Source organism: Protopterus annectens, chromosome 16.part0 (genome assembly GCF_019279795.1).
Source record: "Protopterus annectens isolate FY-2018-M chromosome 16.part0, PAN1.0, whole genome shotgun sequence".
Taxonomy (NCBI): domain Eukaryota; kingdom Metazoa; phylum Chordata; order Ceratodontiformes; family Protopteridae; genus Protopterus; species Protopterus annectens.
In genome coordinates this window covers 171,430,753-171,450,161 of record NC_056750.1, presented here as the reverse complement: position 1 = coordinate 171,450,161, position 19,409 = coordinate 171,430,753, and the positions used below count along the sequence as shown (strand labels likewise).

Sequence of the window (19,409 nt, the reverse complement as noted above, 5' to 3'; positions counted from 1 at the left end):
CGAGGATCACTTGGCTCTTCAACCTGCATGCCTTCTGAAGAAAATTGGGAATCAACAGAACAGAAGGGAATGCATTAAGTAGACTGGGAACCCGAGCATGGACTAGTGCATCTTTTAACTGCCCCTGCAGAGGGATCAGGGCAAAGTACCTGCTGCATTTGTTGATGAAGGGAGAGGCAAAGAGGTCACAGCAGGGTTGACCCCATCTGAGGAAAATCCTGTTTGCCACAGATTGGTTCAGAGACCACTCGTGGCATCAATAAACACTCTGCTGAGTCTGTCTGCCAACATGTTGTGCTCCCCCCCCCCCCCCCCGGAATGTGCAATGCAACTAGCGGTTGGGAGAGAGGGCCCACTGACACACTCTCACTGCTTCTCAAAGGGGGTAGGACTTGGTTCCACCTTGTTTGATGATGTACCACACGACACACATGCTGTCGGTCTGAATTGCAATTGTCCCTAGGGGAAGAACGCAACGCTAAAAGCACTGTCCTCATCTCTAGAACACTGATATGCAGACTGGCCTCCTAGGGAGTCCACATACCTTGAATTGTCTGTCCCAGGTAATAGTCCCCACCACAGCTGGAAGTCAATATGGCAACTAGGATGGAAAGAATGAACGATCTTCCCCGAGACACTTCTGATCATGAAGTCACCACAAGAGAATTTCTGCACACTCGAGACAGTCTTATAGGATGATTGATGGAATGGTGCAGGAGGGACCATTGAACTGAATGCCCACTGCAGGACTCTCAAATGTAAGCAAGCTGTCAGTAGTCAAGTTATTGTTGTAGTCACAGAACTCAGAGCCCTGCAGACAAGATTTTCTGGAGGAACTGGAAACTAGCATTTGCCTAAGATGCATCCTGAGTAAGACAGAATCCTGTCCATGCCTGCTCAGTGGCTCCGGACCCATGAGGGAATAGTTTCTGAGTGTCCAATACCTTGAGTTTCCAGCGGCCTAGTCAGCTCCACGTGGGAGTCTGAAGCGGCCTGTGGCTCTGAGGTAGCGGGCGTCAGGGGCTGCGAAAGCACCTCACTGAGAACTGGCGACAGGCCTAACAGAAGCCTCGTCGTCGGTTTTGGACCTCGGATGCCTGTCCTTTTCTTTACGCTTTTTATAAACTCCGGTAGTCTGCTGTTCCGACGGCATTATATAATTGAATCTTCTGCCAAAGTAATGAAATGCAAAATCGTACCGACGCTTAATAGTGCATTGGTTAAATCTAGCACAAAACCGACAACTAGCAACGTCGTGGTCAGGGCCTAGGCAAGGAATACAGTAAGAATGAAAATCCTTATGAAGTATTTGCTTCCCACAAGAAATACAATTATTAACTTTTTCTGACATCGGTCTGGAGCAAGAAAAACATTTCCCCAGCAGGGTACTTAGATTTAATGAAGACTTCGGATCTGAAATTCGTATTTGAAAATCAAGAGTTGGCCGACCGGCACTTGCGAACTGCTTTTGCTTCGGGCACCGCGCGGTAAGAAAGACTGAAGAAAATGGCGTTGGCTGCATCTTTTATACCCCTGGCGCACTGATGTCAGGGAGGAGGCGACAGCGGCCGACGCCGGACCTAGACTTTGGAACTTGGGCCGACTGTGGGTAGCCTGCCAGCAGGATAACCCCAATTGTAATGACTGCAACAGTGAAACACAATGAACATCTTGCATTTGCCTAACATGCATCCTGAGAAAGACGGAATCCTGTCCGGTGGAAGATAGGCCAGGGTTTTGTTTGGATCCAAGTGGGCTCCTATAAAATCTATCATTTGTACAGGATGCAATTATGACTTCTGAAGATTTATAGCAATCCCCAAGGTTAGGGCCAGTTGCAAGAGAAAGTCCCTCCTAGCCTGAATTAGTAGATGCCTGGATGGTGCAACTAGCAGCCAGTTGTCCAGGTAAGGAAACATATGGAATCCCTGTAGTCTGAGGTAAGCTGCAACTACCATCATGCATTTGGTGAACACCCTGGAGGCTGTGGTAAGAACAAATGAAGCGCCTGAAATTGGTAGTGACTGGCTCCCCACCTGAAATGGCGGTACCTTCTGGAGTGTATGTTCATTCTGATACGATGATAGACCTGAAGGATGCATACTGAGCACACCCAATCATCCTTCCGTAGAAAAAGGAAGGATAAACTGAACCATGACCGTCCTGAACTGCGCATGTTTCACAGATTTGTTCAGGTAAGTTGCATCCAGTATGAGCCCGAGATCCCCAGTTTTCTTTGGAACTAAAAAGAATTGGGAGTAAATCCCTGATCCGCGCTGGTCTTTGGGTCCTCCTGAATGACTATTTTGAAGCAACTCTGCAATTTCCAAAGCTGCCACCTCCCTCTGATTGGACGGAACATAGGGAAGGTGTTTTGGTTTGGGGAAGATTTGAAAAAGGGAATGAAGTAACCTCTGGCTATCATACCTTGCACCCATTGGTCATTCGTGATGAATAACCAGGTGTTTAGGTGCAAGGAGCAATGTCCCCCGACTTCCTACAGAGATGAACAGGTTGGGCAACGCTTCAGGGATGCTGCAAGGATTTCTCCGAAGGAGAATCTAGAGACCCCCCCGATTAAGCTGACCTCCTCTGCCCCGAGGGCAGAGTCTACCACTCAAATTATCCCCTCCCCTGCCCCTGGGGAAAAATCTCCCGAAAAGTCCTTGAAAGGGCCCTGGGACTGAACCACAACTTCTTTCCCCCACACTGATTCATAGAGAAGGATCTCTGCGGGGTAGAAAAGCAGATTCCGACAGCAGACAGGGTCTTTCAGTCTTTCTTGCTGCGGGAGAGTGTCTCCTGAACAGTCGGCCCAAAAAGGGAGGAACTGTCAAAGGGGGCACTGACAAATGACAACTTGAAGGGTTCCGTGAAATCACACAGCAGCATCCAAGCAAGATGCAGAATGGCAATGCCAGAACTAGCCACCTCAGAGGTGCTCTCAATTGTGTGAGAGAAGCCTCATGAACATCATGGAAATGAACTGCAGAGTGGCCATACGGGAGGTAAAGGAATTGTATTCCTCTACCATCATGGACTCACGGCCGGAGCTAGAGAGTTTAAGCAGGTCCCTTCGTAGCCATGTAAAGTGGGAACGGTAATTCAATGCTCCGAGGGAAAAAGTGGAAGAAGCGTAGACCCTTTTGCCAAATCTGTCCATAGCCCTAGACTCCCTTGCTAGGGGGAGGGATAGTACAGCTTTCCTGGGCAAGCTCTTTCTTGGTGGCCACTGCAACTACCATGGCATCTACTGGAATGCCCTTCATCCAGTGGGGTCTTATCCTGGGGGCACTAAGAATTCTGTCTGCTCTTTTAGAGATAGGCTCTGCAACATCTAGTTCCTTTCATGCCCTTGCAGACACTAGTTCCACTAGGGGGTCTGCAGGGGGTCACCCAGGATGTAGACGGGCTGGTCCTGAAGGCCTCCAGAAACACTTGACTCACATCTGGGGTGGGGTTTGGGGCTGAACAACCACCTCTCTGGCGTAGAAATTTCTACAATGTCTTCAAAGGACATGCTGGGTGGAGATCTAGGGGACCCCCTCCCCTTCACTGAAGCCTGTGTCTGTCATTAGAGATTCTTCTGCAGAATCTAGGTGCCTCATTTTGCACTTCTTCTGAGAAGCCTCCTCAGGAGCAGTGCTCCGGGGAAGTGTCGGAAGAAGTCTAGGCTTCTCCAAGTGGAAGAGTCTGGAGGCCCTGAGGCTGGCTGCCCCAGTGGCAGAAGAGAGGTCTCCAACGTACAGCTCAGGAGGGAAGGGGTGCATCCAAAACTGTAGGTTCAGAGGATCTCCTAGAAGCGGACAGGATCCTCTCCACTACCTTGAAGGCTGAAAAACTCAAGCCTACCCTGTACCGAAGAATCAGGAACACACCGCTCCCCTGTCCGGAGTAGCACTCCACTCAGAGGGAGGAGTTGGCGCTGAGCTGTTGAATGCAGAGGCACAGAGGGGAAGCGAAAGCTCCAAGAAATTCGGAGTCAAAGTCATCCCCTCAGCCTCAACTTTGAGGCTTCTACTCATAGATGTGGTCGGAACAGAGAGAGTCAAGGAAGCAGTCAGGCTCTAAGAGGTAAAGACCAGCAGAGGTAAAGACCAGCAGACCCAATGAACCGGCCCCACGGACCGACGGATTTGGCCGCTCCAAAAATGGCAGGCCAGATCAGAGAAGGAGAAACTATTCTGCAGGAAGAAGCTCTGCTCTCAGATGTTGTGGGGACAGAGCTGGGATGACCCCCATCTGGATCGGCTTATGGAAAAACTTCCTCAATCTGGTCTACCTCATTCTCTGACAGGCTCTGAGACGACCTGATGGAAGAGGAAACAGAGGAGGGTCTGGAGTGATGCCTGGTGGAAGTGGGAATCATCCCTTCCCTCAGCACCACAAGCTCTGGCCCCGAAGAGAGAGCTGGGTATGGGGCAGAGAGGAAGAGACAGACATCAGAGCTGATGAACTCTGCTCCAAAGGCCTCAGGGCCTTTTTAGGAGGCTCCAATTCAATTAACATGGAGGGGTCCAGGGACCGTTTCTTAAGATCCCTGGCCTCATTAGACTTTTTGGTGGGGGGGGGGGTTGAGCCCCTGAGACAGAAGCAACAGCTGGAGTAGGAGGGGGAATAAGGTCTCTAAGGACCAACTTTTCTTTTATTTGCAAGGACCTGGGGGAGAAAGGCCTTGCAGATAGAACAATACACTCTGTGGGCATCAGATACAGGGATCTTGTGCCCACAGGGAATGCATTTTTTTTTAAATCCAACAGGCTAGTCAGATTTCTCTGACATAACAAAGGAAAGTGGGAAAAAATAGTGACAAAGGGAGTGCGACGACCACACTATAGAAGAAAAAGCTACATTAAAAAAAAAGTCCTCTCTCTAATAGTGTAAACGATGAAAAGAGGAAGTAGGGTAGGTTAAAGAAATAAAAGGACTGGCCATAGGCCACTTACAATTCATGGGAAAGCACATTAAGAAAAACACCCAAAGAGGAGCTTTAACTCAACCATGATGCGTCACTGAGCACTACAAACAAGATCTGAGGTATCCTGAGAACAGCAAGGCAGTATGGGTAGGGTGGGAGGAGCTCTAGCTTGGAATCCTTAGCTTGCTAATGGCCAAGTCCGTTCAGAGGTCGAAACAGAGATCCACAGGTTTGATGAAGACTGAACAGACATCAGATGCAACAGTTACCAACTCTCTACTTTGCCAGCAAAACTGAAGAAAAAAAATGGAACTCGCTGTCCTATGCCTGAAATAAATGTAACAAGTCAGGAAAACTGAAACAGAGAATAACAAGTCAGGAAAACTGAAACAGAGAATCTCAACAAATTTGACTACAGCATAGGATCATTTTTTCTCTGCTACAAACCACAAACAGCAAAAAGGATCTTGGGGAGGGGGGGGTCAATAAGAGTGCACAATTGTGTACAGGGGTAGGCTGCATGGGAAAGTTTTGTCTGATGGCCCAAGTCGTGTGTGTCATGGTCTTCTACAGAATTAATATGAATTCTATCCAAATCCTGTTTTACAGAGGTTTCATAGTGCAGTTTTTTTTTTTCCTTTGGCATTTTATAAAACTTCCTCCTTCTTGCTCGTTTCACAGCAAATAGATTGTACTGCACTGATGTCCACTTAAAAAATAGACTTGTATCAGCATTGCATGTGTAAACAAAGATGGCATACACTCTGTTCCTTGGATGAGGCTGAGACACCGAATGCAGAAGATTCAAAGAAGGAAATCCAGATAAAAAATCTGGTTTACTGCTTATTGTACTAGGAAAAACAACAAGTACAGGCTATGACCTATTGATACGCAGCTTTCCTCGCTTCCACTGTCTAAACCTATGTGCTGCTGGACTAAGAAAGCAAGTAACTTAACTAGGCCAGTGCTCTTAGGGCTGCTTATGAAAGACAAGTACAAAAACATTTTGCAGTACTTTAAATGCACTGGGGAAGGGGAGACAGGCCCAACGCAAGAATGAAAAGCATTCTGCATGAAATATTTTTTATACTTGAGAACCCCTAATGAAATATAACAAATTAGGTGCTCCTGGATCCAGAAGAGAACAATCATGGATGCAAGAAAAAACACTAACTCCACTACATCTGTATACAGCTGCAACCTGTATACAGCTGCAACCTGTACATTAAAAAAGTACAGCTGAAACTAAAACCTCAATTTCTAAGCTGAAACAGAAAATTTTGGAAAACGCCTCTACAGACTGCACATTACACCACCACTCAGCAAGCACTAATGGTTAACATTATAAGCAGCCATTCAGTGTAAAAGCCTAGGAATAAAATTAAATGTGTGCATTTCCAGTACCACATAATGAAGGGGAGAAAAAAATCTGTGAAGACAGAATGATATAGCTTGGCAACCCTTAAAAATGAATGCTGAAAATCCTTGCTTAATGTTAAAAATATGGTGATCAAATCCAATAAATAAGACAAACCACAGTAAAGCAATAAAAACACATTGTCCAATTATAATGTAACATAATATATATTCCATTCCCCGTGTCTTCAAATGGCAATACTATCAGGGAACATGATACAGGCAGGGATCAACCAGTAAAGTGGCCCACTGGCAACATTTATCAACTTCCAGTGTTTCAAAGATGCGGACACCTCCAAAATATGAAAATGTCAAATGTGAAACCCAATACAAAATCTTAACTGAGGTAGTTTTATTACCTGTCAACTAGAGATCTTTCTCTTTGTATATGTATTTAGATATAAAATCAAATTCCTTGAAAACATATATTATACAATAATTTGTAAAATACAAAAAACAGTCACATACAGTATTTCAGCTAATCATTTAATTCCCGTTTACTGCAACAGGAATTAACTGCGCTAAGTGAAAACATTCTGTAATGACAAGGCATGACAGGGGCACATGAAACCATCTCACTGTAGCTTTGCTTCCTGAAGTGCCTTATCACTACTATGAACTATCAATCACAATAAGTTAATGTTTGAAACAGTCTCAAGTTTTTAGTTCATTCCATATTTACTTACACTATTAGGTCAGGAGCACAGCAGCCAACACCCATGACACAGTATACTGTATATACAATGACTAGTGTAAAAAAAAAAAAACCTGATCCAGCAGCTAGTTACAAAATATCTGATTTAGAATATAAAATAAAGGGCCTTCTTTACTCCAATTTAGGTACACCAGCTTCCCTCTATCTTAGGTTTACCAAGTGTAAGTTACACGCAACTGTAATGTATTTTATGCCATGTAAAACTCATACCATGTCAGGCCAAATAACCAGAGCTTTCATACCTACTGTCATGTCTTGTTATAAACCATACACCTACAGGCAGGCAGGCAGATAAGACAGCCCCTAAATGTAGACAACACTATCGTGCAGCACTGATCACACATAGAAAAGTATTTACTCTCACAAAAGTCACTTTCTTTTTAAGGAATGGTTAAATATACCAGAATTATGGTATATGTTGAATATTGCATGAATCAGTGAGCACTGTCCCAATGCAAATACAATGGAAAATGATCAACTCTCCATAAGCAGTTACAAGGGAAGCAAGCCAGAAACAAAACTTCTGATTATGGCATACTAGGACTAGAAAGGTGTGGTAATACCAGTAAAGCAAAGCTTACTTCAGCCACCCATAATTTTTGACAGATGAGTGACACACACCTGTGTGTGTGTGTGTGTGTGTGTGTGTGTGTGTGTGTGTGTGTATGTGTGTGTATGTATATGCATGATAACAAAACAATTCAGAAAAGCAGAATTAAGCCCTCACCCAAAACACCGAAGGATGTGGTCTTAGAAGTTCATTAAAATGCAACAAAATGGGATGAAAAATCAAAGACAGCTTATTCCACACAAAAAGAAACAGCTGCCTCTGTTTGAAATGGGATCAATTAAATGAACTTAGAAACTGAGTTGTCAATGCTGCCAATCTGTTTTATAAACCATTAGGAAATTCATACTATGAGGAAATTCACATGAAACAAAGCCAATACCAAAAGGTTCCTAAGAGCAAGGTACAATTGGCAGTTCTAGCTATACCTTTTTAGGAATTAACATTTATAAAATATCCATATAAATCAATTTTTCAGTGGCAGATACTTTGCCTAAAAAATAAAATGGCAGTCCTATCCATATAGTTCCTCATCATCACTCAAGGACACAACAACTTCTGCTGTAGCATCCTGGGTCCTTGATGCAAACCAGTCAACAACCTGCTGATAGTTCAGTCTCGACTCTCGACACAACATGTCCACGTCTTTGTCATCCAAGTGTCCTTTAATGTTAAGGTATTGCTCTAAAGGCTCGTACTCTACATTACCAGCGCCAGACTTGGAGGTAGGAGATCTTATGTCAATCTGGTCCTTTGGCGGACCTTGAAGGCTTCTTAAACGACATGGAAAAGCCTCTGGGTTGCCCTCATAAAACCAACGGAGATGTCCATGTTTTAGTGCATAGCGTGTATCCCCAAACCACTGTATAATCTCTGCTCGAGATAATCCTGTTATTTCTTCCAATCTACTATAGTCCTCACTTTTTGCCCACTGGCACCTCAGGAAAAAGGACTTTAAGATAGCAAGCTGTTCTTTGGTTTTTCTCTGGCGTCTGAAACCAGGAGAATCTTTAGATTGTCCATTCGGGAATGGATAGTTCCATATACTAAAAGCAGAGTGAAAGTTTTTCAACTTCGCTGGAAGACTTAACCTCCTAGGTTGATCCACCGATACTGAGCCAAAACGAAGGTCAGGGTTCTCAAGATCTGCCAAGTCAGGGCCCGAAAAGTCCAACTTTTGAAAAGGATCAATTGAAGAGTTAAGAAGGCCTTCACACCTCAAATCCGGTAAATGCACAGGCATGCCATTTCCAGTTTCTTTAGTAGGCAGACCTGTAACACCTTGGAAGCAGTTCAAACTACCGACTTCCTGAACCTCATCTTCAGAGTCACTACTTATAATTTCAACAGTTTCATTAGGCTTGCGGTAATTTTCTAATGCAGAGGATGATGCAGGTGGTTCAGAAAGCCGTGGTCTTTTTTCTATAGGGCCCATGGATTCTGCTGAGCTCTGAGGAGTGTCTACAAGTTCTGCCGAGCTCTCAGGAGGAGCAGTGGCTAAAGGAGCTAACCTACTTGAACCACATGGCTCATTTGCATGCAGCATAATGTCTAAAGAACTTAACTCTTTAGAGTCATGAACTTCACTGTCAACAGAAGGGCAGGGAACCTCTGACTTTACGGAATTACAAGAAAGATCTGGTTTTATGGAATTTAACTCCCATGTCTGACATGTAGTAGAGGTTTGTGACTCTGCTTCAGGCTTTCCCTGACTTACAGGAGCAGTCTGTGGCGTTTTTAGTGCTTCCTGAACTGAAAAATTAGTCTGTTCAGCAGATAATGGACAGGGCTGTTCTGAATTTTCTGAGGTCTGCTTTTTTGAAGAGATAAGTGGCTGAAAATAACACTCTTCTTGTTTTTGCGACAACTTTGCCCGGACCTCGAGAATCTCTTCAGGAGACCAACTAATTCCATATTTTACCCTTTGAGCCATGAACCAAACTTTGACTTTGTCCAACTGAAGGCCATAACGTAAACACAATAAAGCAATCTCTGGAACAGTCGGGTATGGAAACCTGTTAAAGGACTGTATCAATTGTTCATTGTCATCCAACTCGCTGGCTTGGTCTGCCAAGGTCCATACTAGTCGGAGATCTTCAGAGGCAGGTGGCAAGCATACAACTGCATTAGGATTCATAGCATATGTTTCTGGTGCATGACTTGAGGTCATATCCACAGACAGGTCTTGAGATTTACTGGGTGGTGGTTTCAGTTTAAACTGTCCCTGAATTGGCTGCATTTCTGGATAGTGTTCTTTCATGAATACAAGTCTAGTGCTGCAAAAAAATATCCAAAAAGTGCTTCCTTCAAGTTCAACTACTTAAAAACAATTGTGCAATAATTTTGCTTCCAAAACAGCATACAAAAAACTCAGCAACGTAGCTTAAAGAAGGGCGGGAAGAAAAGTTACAAATGGCTATTCACCCAATAGCACGTTCTCTATGGCAGCAATTTCTAACAAATATCCAGGCATCAGCTTTTTATACTTGAAACAGAGTTCATTTTTCATCCAGCACCAATGGAGTGTCAGACACTAATGAACCAAATATTCAGTGTTCACTTTTTAATCTGCGACTTCATATGATAGCCAATAATACAAACTGGTGGGCTTTTTGAAGGTATTCATCATCTGAAGACGTTTCACTTTTCACTCAAAGCCCAATGCCTGTAAAAAAATCAAAACAAAAAAGTACTATTAAAAGAAGGAAAAAAGACCACAATATTCTGTGTAAAAGTGTAAACATGCTTCAGTCTTCTGCTACTCTGACCCAATTTGTCCAAAACAAAGAAAGTGAACAGTTGCAAATCTTTTCTGGTGGCTTTAATTATGTGCAAACAAAACCGAAGTTAACTGTGGATATCCATTGTGTGAAGCAATCATCTTAGGTTGGTGTGATTTGGGAACATTATTAGTAGATCAACAGCTTGATTTTGATTAGAATATTTGGCCACTTGAGGTGTAAAGAATAGGTTGCTTCTCAAGGAAACTATCTTTGTAAAATATGAAATACAGCACCAGTGAGCAAAGAGCATGTACAGTATAGCTCTGCAAGTAAACTTACCATAGTATTAGATGTCTGAATGACGACTGCTGCAATAACCAGAGCTACATGAGTTATATCCTGCACAGGATGCAACAGTTGTCCATCTGCCAAAGCTTAAGGGCACTTCCCACACATCCAGACCATTGACAACCCGAGCAGAGCTGATGAAGATCAGCTGTCTGGTCACCAAGCCCTTCAGTGCTTTCATGGAAACTGAAGCCTAAAAAAAGGACAATACTAGAAAATATTCAACATTCAAACTTTGGAAACATAAAAGCATACCAAACAATAAGGGGGTTGGATGAAGGGAGTAGATACTGCAGCAGTGAGCAAATAATGAACACAGTTCACTTTAGTAATAAACTTGCCATAACAGCAAATGTTCAAATGATCACTGCTACAGTAGCCATAACTATATGGCTTAAACAGACTGGGAGGAGGAAGGCTTAGGTGTCCAGAAGCCCAAAAAGAAAGCCAGCTACAGATCTGGAAAATCTAGTTTGTAGTACCTTGCAAACATATGTACAGAAGACCAAGCTGCTACCTCTAAAATACTTATCCCAAAAGCCACTGACAAAATCAAGACTCCAGTAAAATGTGCCTTAACCGTGCCTCAAAATTACTTGTTATGGTGGTTATAACAAAAAGAAATAGCATGGGACAACCATTTAGAAGTAGTCTGCTTGGATACAGGTTTTCCTTTTTTCTTATCTTTATAAAAAATAACTGTTCAGAGTTTCTGGAGATTTTAGTTCTGCCAAGATAACAGTTGTCTGTGGATATCTAGAGTATGAAGAATCCTTACTTCATTTTTAGGTTCTGGTTTCCATTAGAAAGAAAAGCTCTTTGAACAGATGCTTGGCTTAATGTAAACTCTAGGCACCTCTTTCGGCATAAATAAATGGAGAGTTCACAAGAAAACTCCATCTTTGTGAAAAATGAGATAACACTGACCCACCATTAGAGTTTGCAACATGGACACTTTCTGAAGACAAACCAAGTAATAAATCCATTTTTCCATGTTATGAACTTCACATCAGTCTGACTAGCTGGTTCAAATGGAGCAAGAGGTAACTTTTCCAAAACAAAATTAAGATCCCAAGGAAGAGCCACCCATTTGAGATGAACCCCTTTCAAGGCACTCTGTGTTAATATTTTTGAAAGCTGGATCTGTGTGCAGACATACTGAAATGATCAACACATGAATCTTGATAGATTACAGCTCAAACTACAGTTAGCAACCTTCACCTTTGAGCCAACGAGATGAGTAAGAAAGGTCAGAAAGTAACTCGCTTAAATGTTGCGGAACCAGAAAATACTAGCTTTAAAAAGGTTTTGGTTCTTATCATAGCAGCAACAAGAAAATTTGACCATTTAGTAACACATGATTTCCTAGCAGTAGGTTTCTTTGTCTCTGTTAATACATCCTGCACATTCTCAGAAAATAGCGGCCTAAAATCATCCAGGCAATTATTTGAAGTTGTTTCAAGCTGGGGTGTATCCAACAAACCACTTTGTGAGAAGATCCGGTCTGTGTGAAAGCTTGGAGTAATAGCACTTGGCCATTTCCAAAATAGAACCACTGATGCCTGGGCCAGAAGAAAGTACCAAAATGGAAAGTTTTTCTGAATCTTCAGAATGACCCTTGATATCAGAAAGAATGGAAAGACATACAGGTACATTCCTAAGGGAATGAAAATGTGTGTTTTCCAGGCCTTACAAGGAACAGCGGAGAAGAATTTTGCCGGTTGCTTGTTGTCAATGGAGGCAAAACAGATCTACCTGGAATACACCCCATATATTGGATCAAATCCTGGAAGACATCCTGATTTAAGTCCTGCTCAGCTTGTTTTGACAGGATGCAAGATATCAGTAGACTAAGACTGTGCTGAATTAGAATATCTCCGGTTACTGCGACTAATTCTGCACAAACGGTTAACATCTGGACCCCCCCTCCATTTATATGTACAACATCACCGTGGTGTGGTTTGTAATCACTGGACCACATGACTGAGAAAGCGCAGATAAGATATTTCGTTAGTCCTAAACTATGTGTGTGCATTTTGGCCTGTCTTGTTTTAATGACCCTGAGCTTTTTACCTTCAGAGACACTGCGCCCCAAGCCAAGTCTAAGGAGTTTGGAGTTCCAAACTGTGTTGGAGCTGAAATGGGAGACCTGGATTTAGGCAAAACTGGTCTCTTCACCAAAGCAGCTCCCTTTTTATAAACCCCAAAACTGAAATAAGGAATGTAGATGTTTGGACATTTCAGATTTTAGAAACTACTGAATCTTTCTCATGTGGAGTCTGGCTAAAGGAAACAGACACCACGAATACTAGTATCATGAGAAAGTCCCTTACTGAAGTCATGGGCTGACTGGAAAAAACTCAGCAATAGATCTAGATATAGATCTACTTTTTTTCTTAAAGAAAAGCTCTATGAACAGAGTTATCTAGGAAATGCACCTGGAAAACAATACCATGTAAAATAAAGGAGTCAAACAATACTTTTGAATGTTCTCCTGGAAATCCAGTCGGTGACAAAGATCACTTGCCCAACAGAAAGATTTCCTGACACTTGGGCTCTGCAAAGACAAGCAAATTGTCTAAATAAGGTAAAATGAGAACACTTTACAATCTGCGATAGTCTGTCACTGGAGCTAGACACTGTGAACACACAAGAAGCAGTGGATAAACCAAAGGGTAATGCAAAGAACCAAAAATGTAATTCACATACAAAAAACAACTTAAAAGTTTGAAATTGGAGGCCATTCATCCACAACCCCTTTTTCTCAAATTTGCTCATAGGGTCAGGGTGTCACTCCAATAGTGGCAATCACCTACAGCCAACGTTCACACCGCCAGATAGCTAGCCCTGCTACAGTTATTCTTGCATAACTCACCCTCACACACTTACACCTATAGCCAAATTAGAGCATCCAATCCACCTAACTGCACGTCTTTGGAATGTGGGAGGAAACAAGAAAATCCTGAAGAAACCCAAGCAAACACAGAGAGGACAAGCAGACTAAACACAGAAGACACCACAGCCAAGAACTGAACCAGGGAACCTCTGCTGTAATGCAACAATGCCACAATAAGCATCATTTAAATCCAGACTTACCAAAACAAAGGGGGAATCTGAGGTAAGAGGTAGTGAAGTAATAGCGTTTTGAACTTAGGAACTTTCACAAACTGATTGAGAAAGCAAAGCTCTAGTAGCAGCCTCCATAAGGCTTTCTTTTGTACCAGAAACATTTATGAATAAAACATTTTCCTTTCAGTTGAAGTGGAACAAATCTGATAGAAGCTCACTGGGTATACTTATTTTGCTTTTTAATAAAAAGATGCGGAGGTTGGTGTAAAACCTTTAAACAAACTTGTGAAGGAAGGTTGAAAAAATCTAAGTTACCCCTTGAATCAGCATCCCTCTCATCACACATTTAAGGACATCAGGAGCAGATGATCTAAAATAACCTCCCTAAACCAAGGGAAATTCAAAATTTCAGCTTTAATGTTCTCAGAGAAACTTGAGAAAGTAGCCAAGCAATCTCCTCTTAAATACAGTAGCAGCTGCTCCAGAAGAGGTATCAGATGAATCAAAAGCACTCCAGTGTGTTTGGTCACTTGAGATACAGAAGCAGTAAATGTATTCAAAGACTTTTTTCTAAGAGGAGGTCATAAGAGGAAAATACACTCAAATAATGCAAAAAATGACAGAGGAAGTCTATAAAATGACTCAGGGCTCCAACACCCAAAGATCCACCAACCCGATAATTCCCCAGATATAGGATGGGGTAGTAAGATAAATTAATTTAACATTTGTTTACTGGGAAAGTCTGACTTGGAAAAAAAGCCAATTTTCAGTGGAGCCCCAGGGAAAAAGGCTCCAGATGCAGGTCTTTGTAACGTGGGAGGAAAGCGGAGTACCCAGAGAAAACCCACACAAACACAGGCAGGACATGCAGACTCCGCACAGAAGGCACTACAGCCGAGAACTGAACTGGAGAACCTCTTGCTGTGAGGCGACATTACTGCTGCACCACTGCGCCGCCAATACCATCATATACTGGGGTATTACTGGCTAGGCTTGTAAAGACTTGTGTGCCATTAGCCTAGGAATCATCTATAGATTCACAGGTTGGTACTAGGCTATCAGCCCTAGGGCCTATACAAGCCTAGCCATAACAATTCCCTGGCTATTTCTTCCCACACTATTTACTTCCCTGGACCCCTGTCTAGCAGGGCGACTGACGTGATCCCCAGGGTGAATTTCCTTTCTCCAATCCAATCGTCAATGTTCCATTTGAAGACGGCCAAAGAGGCACTCTGCTTGACATGTATGGGCAATCTATTCCAGAGTCTGGGGAGTCTCTGGGTCAGAAACCTATCCCTCCAGCATGTTTTTATTGCGATGACAAGGTTTAGATCCCTGGAGCGTGTGGCTCTGAGGGATTGGGATTTCTTTAAGTGTAGCATATCCAACAGCTCTGGGTTTGACATGGCCTTGTATGTTAAGCAGAGATCGCCTCTGAGTAGACGATATGCGACAGAGTATAGCTGGAGTTTAAGGCGCTCAGCATAGGGCATCTGCTTTAGGCCTGTGATTCTTTTAGTGAGGTATTTCTGCGGCCTTTCCAGTTATTGCAGAGGTCTAGAGAGGTACATACCAAACGGGGTGTTGTATTCTATAATGGGTCTAAAGAGGGATGAGTACAGTGGGACAATGACCTCCTTTTTTCTGAATGAAAAGCCCTTAGTGATGAGGTGTGCCACATAGGATTTCCTGACTGTTGTGGCGATGTGGTTATCGAAGGTGAGACCACTGTCCACCTGTGTCCCTAAGTCTCTTATCACACTTTCGGTGTTTAGTGTACTGTCACCTATATGGTAATTCACGGATACATACTTTTTCCCAAAGGGGATAACTATACATTTCTTGGCAATGAGCTTGAGCCCATGGCTCTGGCACCAAGCATCTGTTTCTGTAAGGCCCTTTTATATAGAGTATCCACATCATTTGGGGATTCAATAATGGCTCCCAGTTTGCAGTCATCTGCGAACTTTGTTAGCCAGAGTCCCTTAGTGTTGGCCTGTACTTCAGAGAAGTAAATGCCAAACAAGAGCGGTTCCAGGACTGAACCCAGAGGTTCTCCACTTGTCTGGAGCTGGATTTGGAGTCTGCTACTTTTCCAGTCTGGAGCTGGATTTGGAGTCTGCTACTTTTACAGTGTGGGTTCTATCAGTAAGCCAGTTGTAAAGTCCGTTTATGGCAGGGGACCACCAGATTGGCTTCCTTTTTTTGGAGGAGAGCATCTTGGTTCTATTTGGGATGGCATGATTCATGCACGAGTGGATGTGCTCGTACAGTGCCTTAGTGTAGGATTCAGCAGTTGAACTTTCAGTTCCTGTCTGCATGGGTGTCATGAAGTTTGTCACTTCTGACTTGAGTAGCATGAAGTTGGCTTTGGAGAAGTTTTTTATGGAGGTTTCCTTACTGGGGGTGGGGTGGGATGTGGATGTTAAGGGTGATTAGCTTATGGTCAGACCTGACTAACGAGGGGGTGACCATAGGTGTGGAGCATTGATTTCCCATGTTGGTAATGACCACGTCTAGGATATTGGAGCCCCTGGTGGGACTATGATTAGTTGATCCAGGGCGTTGGAATTTATGAATTCCAAGAACCGTTGGGCAAAGGTGTTGGTACACGAGTAGTTTTCCCAGTTAATGGCAGGGTAGTTAAAATCACCCAGAATTAGGGTGTTTGGTTCTATCTTAATATTTTCCAGTACGTTTAGAAAGGTGTAGCGAGAATCTTGGGGTATGGTGGGGGATCTATAGTAAGCTACAATTTGGATTGCAGTCTTACCTAGTGTTAGTTGCACCTGGAGAACTTCAGACGCATTGTGTTGGGCAACCAGCCTGGTGGTGTGAATATCCTTGGTGAATATTGACACTCCTCCACCTTTAGTGTTTCGGTCCTAGTTTGGTGGCCAAAAAGTGTGGTAAGAGTTGTAGCCTAGTATTGCAGGGGTGCTCTCTGGAGCCTTAAACCAGGTCTCAGTTACTGCACAGATATCGATGTTCTCCATTTTTTAGGAGTGCCTCGAGAGAGTGCATTTTGAGGTTTAGACTTCTAGCATTGAGTAGCATTACCTTCAGATTTTGCATGCTTGTACCTGTTACGGTGGTGGTTTTGTCCTTTGAACTTTGCCTAAAAAAGGCACTATAGGGGTGGCAAGAGCCCAAGCCAGTAACCTGAATCCCAGGAGCGACAGGTGCAGACCATCTCTGGCAAAGCATCGTGGTCTGTCAATCATGTTATCCCCGGCAGACAGATACTGGATCCCCTTTGAATGACACCAGAAGCTTAGACAATTGTTGAAGTCAATCATTTTGTCTTTATATTGTGGTATCATTCTGGGCGAAGGCAGGATGCTACTCTGGCTAGGGTCATGCCTGCCTGGGCCACATGATCCGAGAGCTCTTCCATGTCTCTTTTCATGTAGTCCAGGGAGGTACGTCTCAAGTCATTCACTCCAACATGGACAAGGACAGAGTCATATTTATACTCGTTGTGGAATGACTTGAGTGCATGCGTTATGTGGCGGATCCTGGCACCCGACAGGCAGCTGACTAATTTTCTCCTTGTTCAACCTGGTGAGAGGGACATCAGTGTGCTGGACTAGAGAGTCGCCTATGACTAAAGTGTTAGGTACATTGTCTTGCCTTAGGGGCTGTTGCTGGGTGGCACACTGGTGTTGTGAACTATGTGACACTTTGGTTGTGATTGGTGTTTATTTGCGTTTCAGCTTCAGAGGTCCTTGTTGCTTGGGCAGGTTACAGTTAAGGGCCTCTGCATATGTGGATTTAGTTTTGCTATATGTGGGTGGTGGTGTGGGTTTAGAAGGGTTATGTGTTGCTTGAGGTGCAGTGTGGGTGTTAACCTTCTCCTCTTGATTGTCTAGCACAATCTTGGGTGGAGAGAGCTCTGCTTCCATTTTGGCTATGTAAGTGCATCTCTCACAGGTTGTAGTGTTGGCTAGGAGGAGGAGAGGGTTGTCTGTGTACATGAGGCAATTGCTGCATTGCCCCAGTATGCCCAGATTCACCAGGTGGACAGGAGAAATCACCGGAAGCTGACCCGTGGACATGCCTGGTTTGATGCATTTTTTTTTTTGTAAAGTACAGGAGCTGTTTTCCTTTACCTTAGCAAGGTACTTTGCAATTATAGGCTGTTTAGTGCCTACTATTAATTTCTCCTTATTAACAAGGAAAGTTGAGTGCTTGTATCAGTTTAAGGCTTCCTAGTGCTTTCCAGCAGGTATTAGAGAAAGTGCTAGTCACAGGGATGCTTAAAGGTAAGATGACAAAAAAATGCACACTAGTGTGCACTAGAGAAGCTAGATGTGAAAGTAGGTAACTAAGTTTTACCGGTTTAAAAAGTTAAGGTTTAGTGGAGAGTTACTAATTTTAAAACAGCAAGATGGATTGAAAGGGGTGGTCACTTGTATTCTGGTATGGTCACTTTTGTATTCTGGTACTATGGAAAACAGTAGGATGGCCAATAAATTTAAATAGTTGAAGGGGAGGGATTTCAAAAATGATGATTTTGTGATTACTCACACAAGCCAGTGAAAAGTAGAGAGGAAATTAGATATATGGTCAGATTAACATAAGAGGCAGGCAACTAGAAAGACAGTGGTATTTAACAAGACAACTGTAACTGGGTGGGAGGGCAAGAGAAAAATTCTGCCCGACTCAGAAGAGAGAGCGAGCTGTGGTCTCTTTTGAAGTTTGATGTTAAAGCAGAATGCAAGTAAAACACAAGGTAAAGAAAACAAACCACAGTATTCAAAATATAGAAAGGCAATAAAGTAATACAAAATACAAAAAATAAAAGAAAACTAACGGATGAACCTATGAACAAAGCAATGGATGAAGACAAAACAGTACAAACCTCCTGCTTTGACCTGGCCAAAGCATTTGACACAATCCTTCCACTCGGGCATAACAGAAAAGATTAATAAACTATGAATAACCCCCTTTGTCTCGATACGGATTGCCAAGTAGCTCTGTTTTGACACAGGTTGTCCCGTATTAACTTCACAAGAAATTGGATGACTGATCAGAAAGATTTAGTTATTTTCAAAATACTTCCAAGTTGCCTGTGGACATCCATGGCATGGAGTCCATGGATTTGGAGTATTCTTTCTCCCTAATTTTTAGGTTCAGGAAAGAAAACCGGGAGATGGACAGTGTTGCTTAAAATAAAACTGACACCACATTAGGCATAAAAGGATTAGCTCTCAAGAAACCTTGTCCCTATGGAAAATGAGATCGGGTTGACTCACCACAAGAGAGCTTGCAACTCTTGATCCCCTTCTTGCAGAGGTCAGAGCAATCAATTTTCCATGTTAAGGAACTCAAAATCAGCCAGATTATATGGTTAATGGAACAAGTGTTAGCTTCTCTAACACAAAATTAAGATCTCAAGGAAGGGCCACCAGTTTTCTTGGAGGTCCCTTATGCAAAATCCCATTCAAAAACATTTTGACATAAGACGGCAGTGAAAGAGAAGAATCCGAGAAGAATCCATGGGCAGACATACTGAAATGGTCGATAAAAGGACCTTGACAGAGCGCTACGAAAAGCCATAGTATAGTAACAAATAAATATAAAACCAATGAACAGCTAGTCCTGAATGGGTCCTGGTTATGTTGCTGGCACCAACTGTAAAAACTTTTC

The 19,409-nt window shown here is 43.1% G+C and overlaps 1 protein-coding gene across 2 annotated transcripts in view; it reads right to left on the bottom strand.

Moving 5' to 3' along the window:
• Positions 1-6,483: 6,483 nt before the first annotated feature.
• Positions 6,484-19,409, bottom strand: part of HOMEZ (homeobox and leucine zipper encoding) — a 56,310-nt gene continuing 43,384 nt past the window's right edge. For both annotated transcript variants that reach the window (XM_044058607.1, XM_044058608.1), the window contains exon 2: positions 6,484-10,282. In XM_044058607.1, the coding sequence (XP_043914542.1) occupies positions 8,132-9,877 (1,746 nt within the window). In that variant the 5' untranslated portion in view covers positions 9,878-10,282 and the 3' untranslated portion in view covers positions 6,484-8,131. The remainder of the gene's footprint in view (positions 10,283-19,409) is intronic.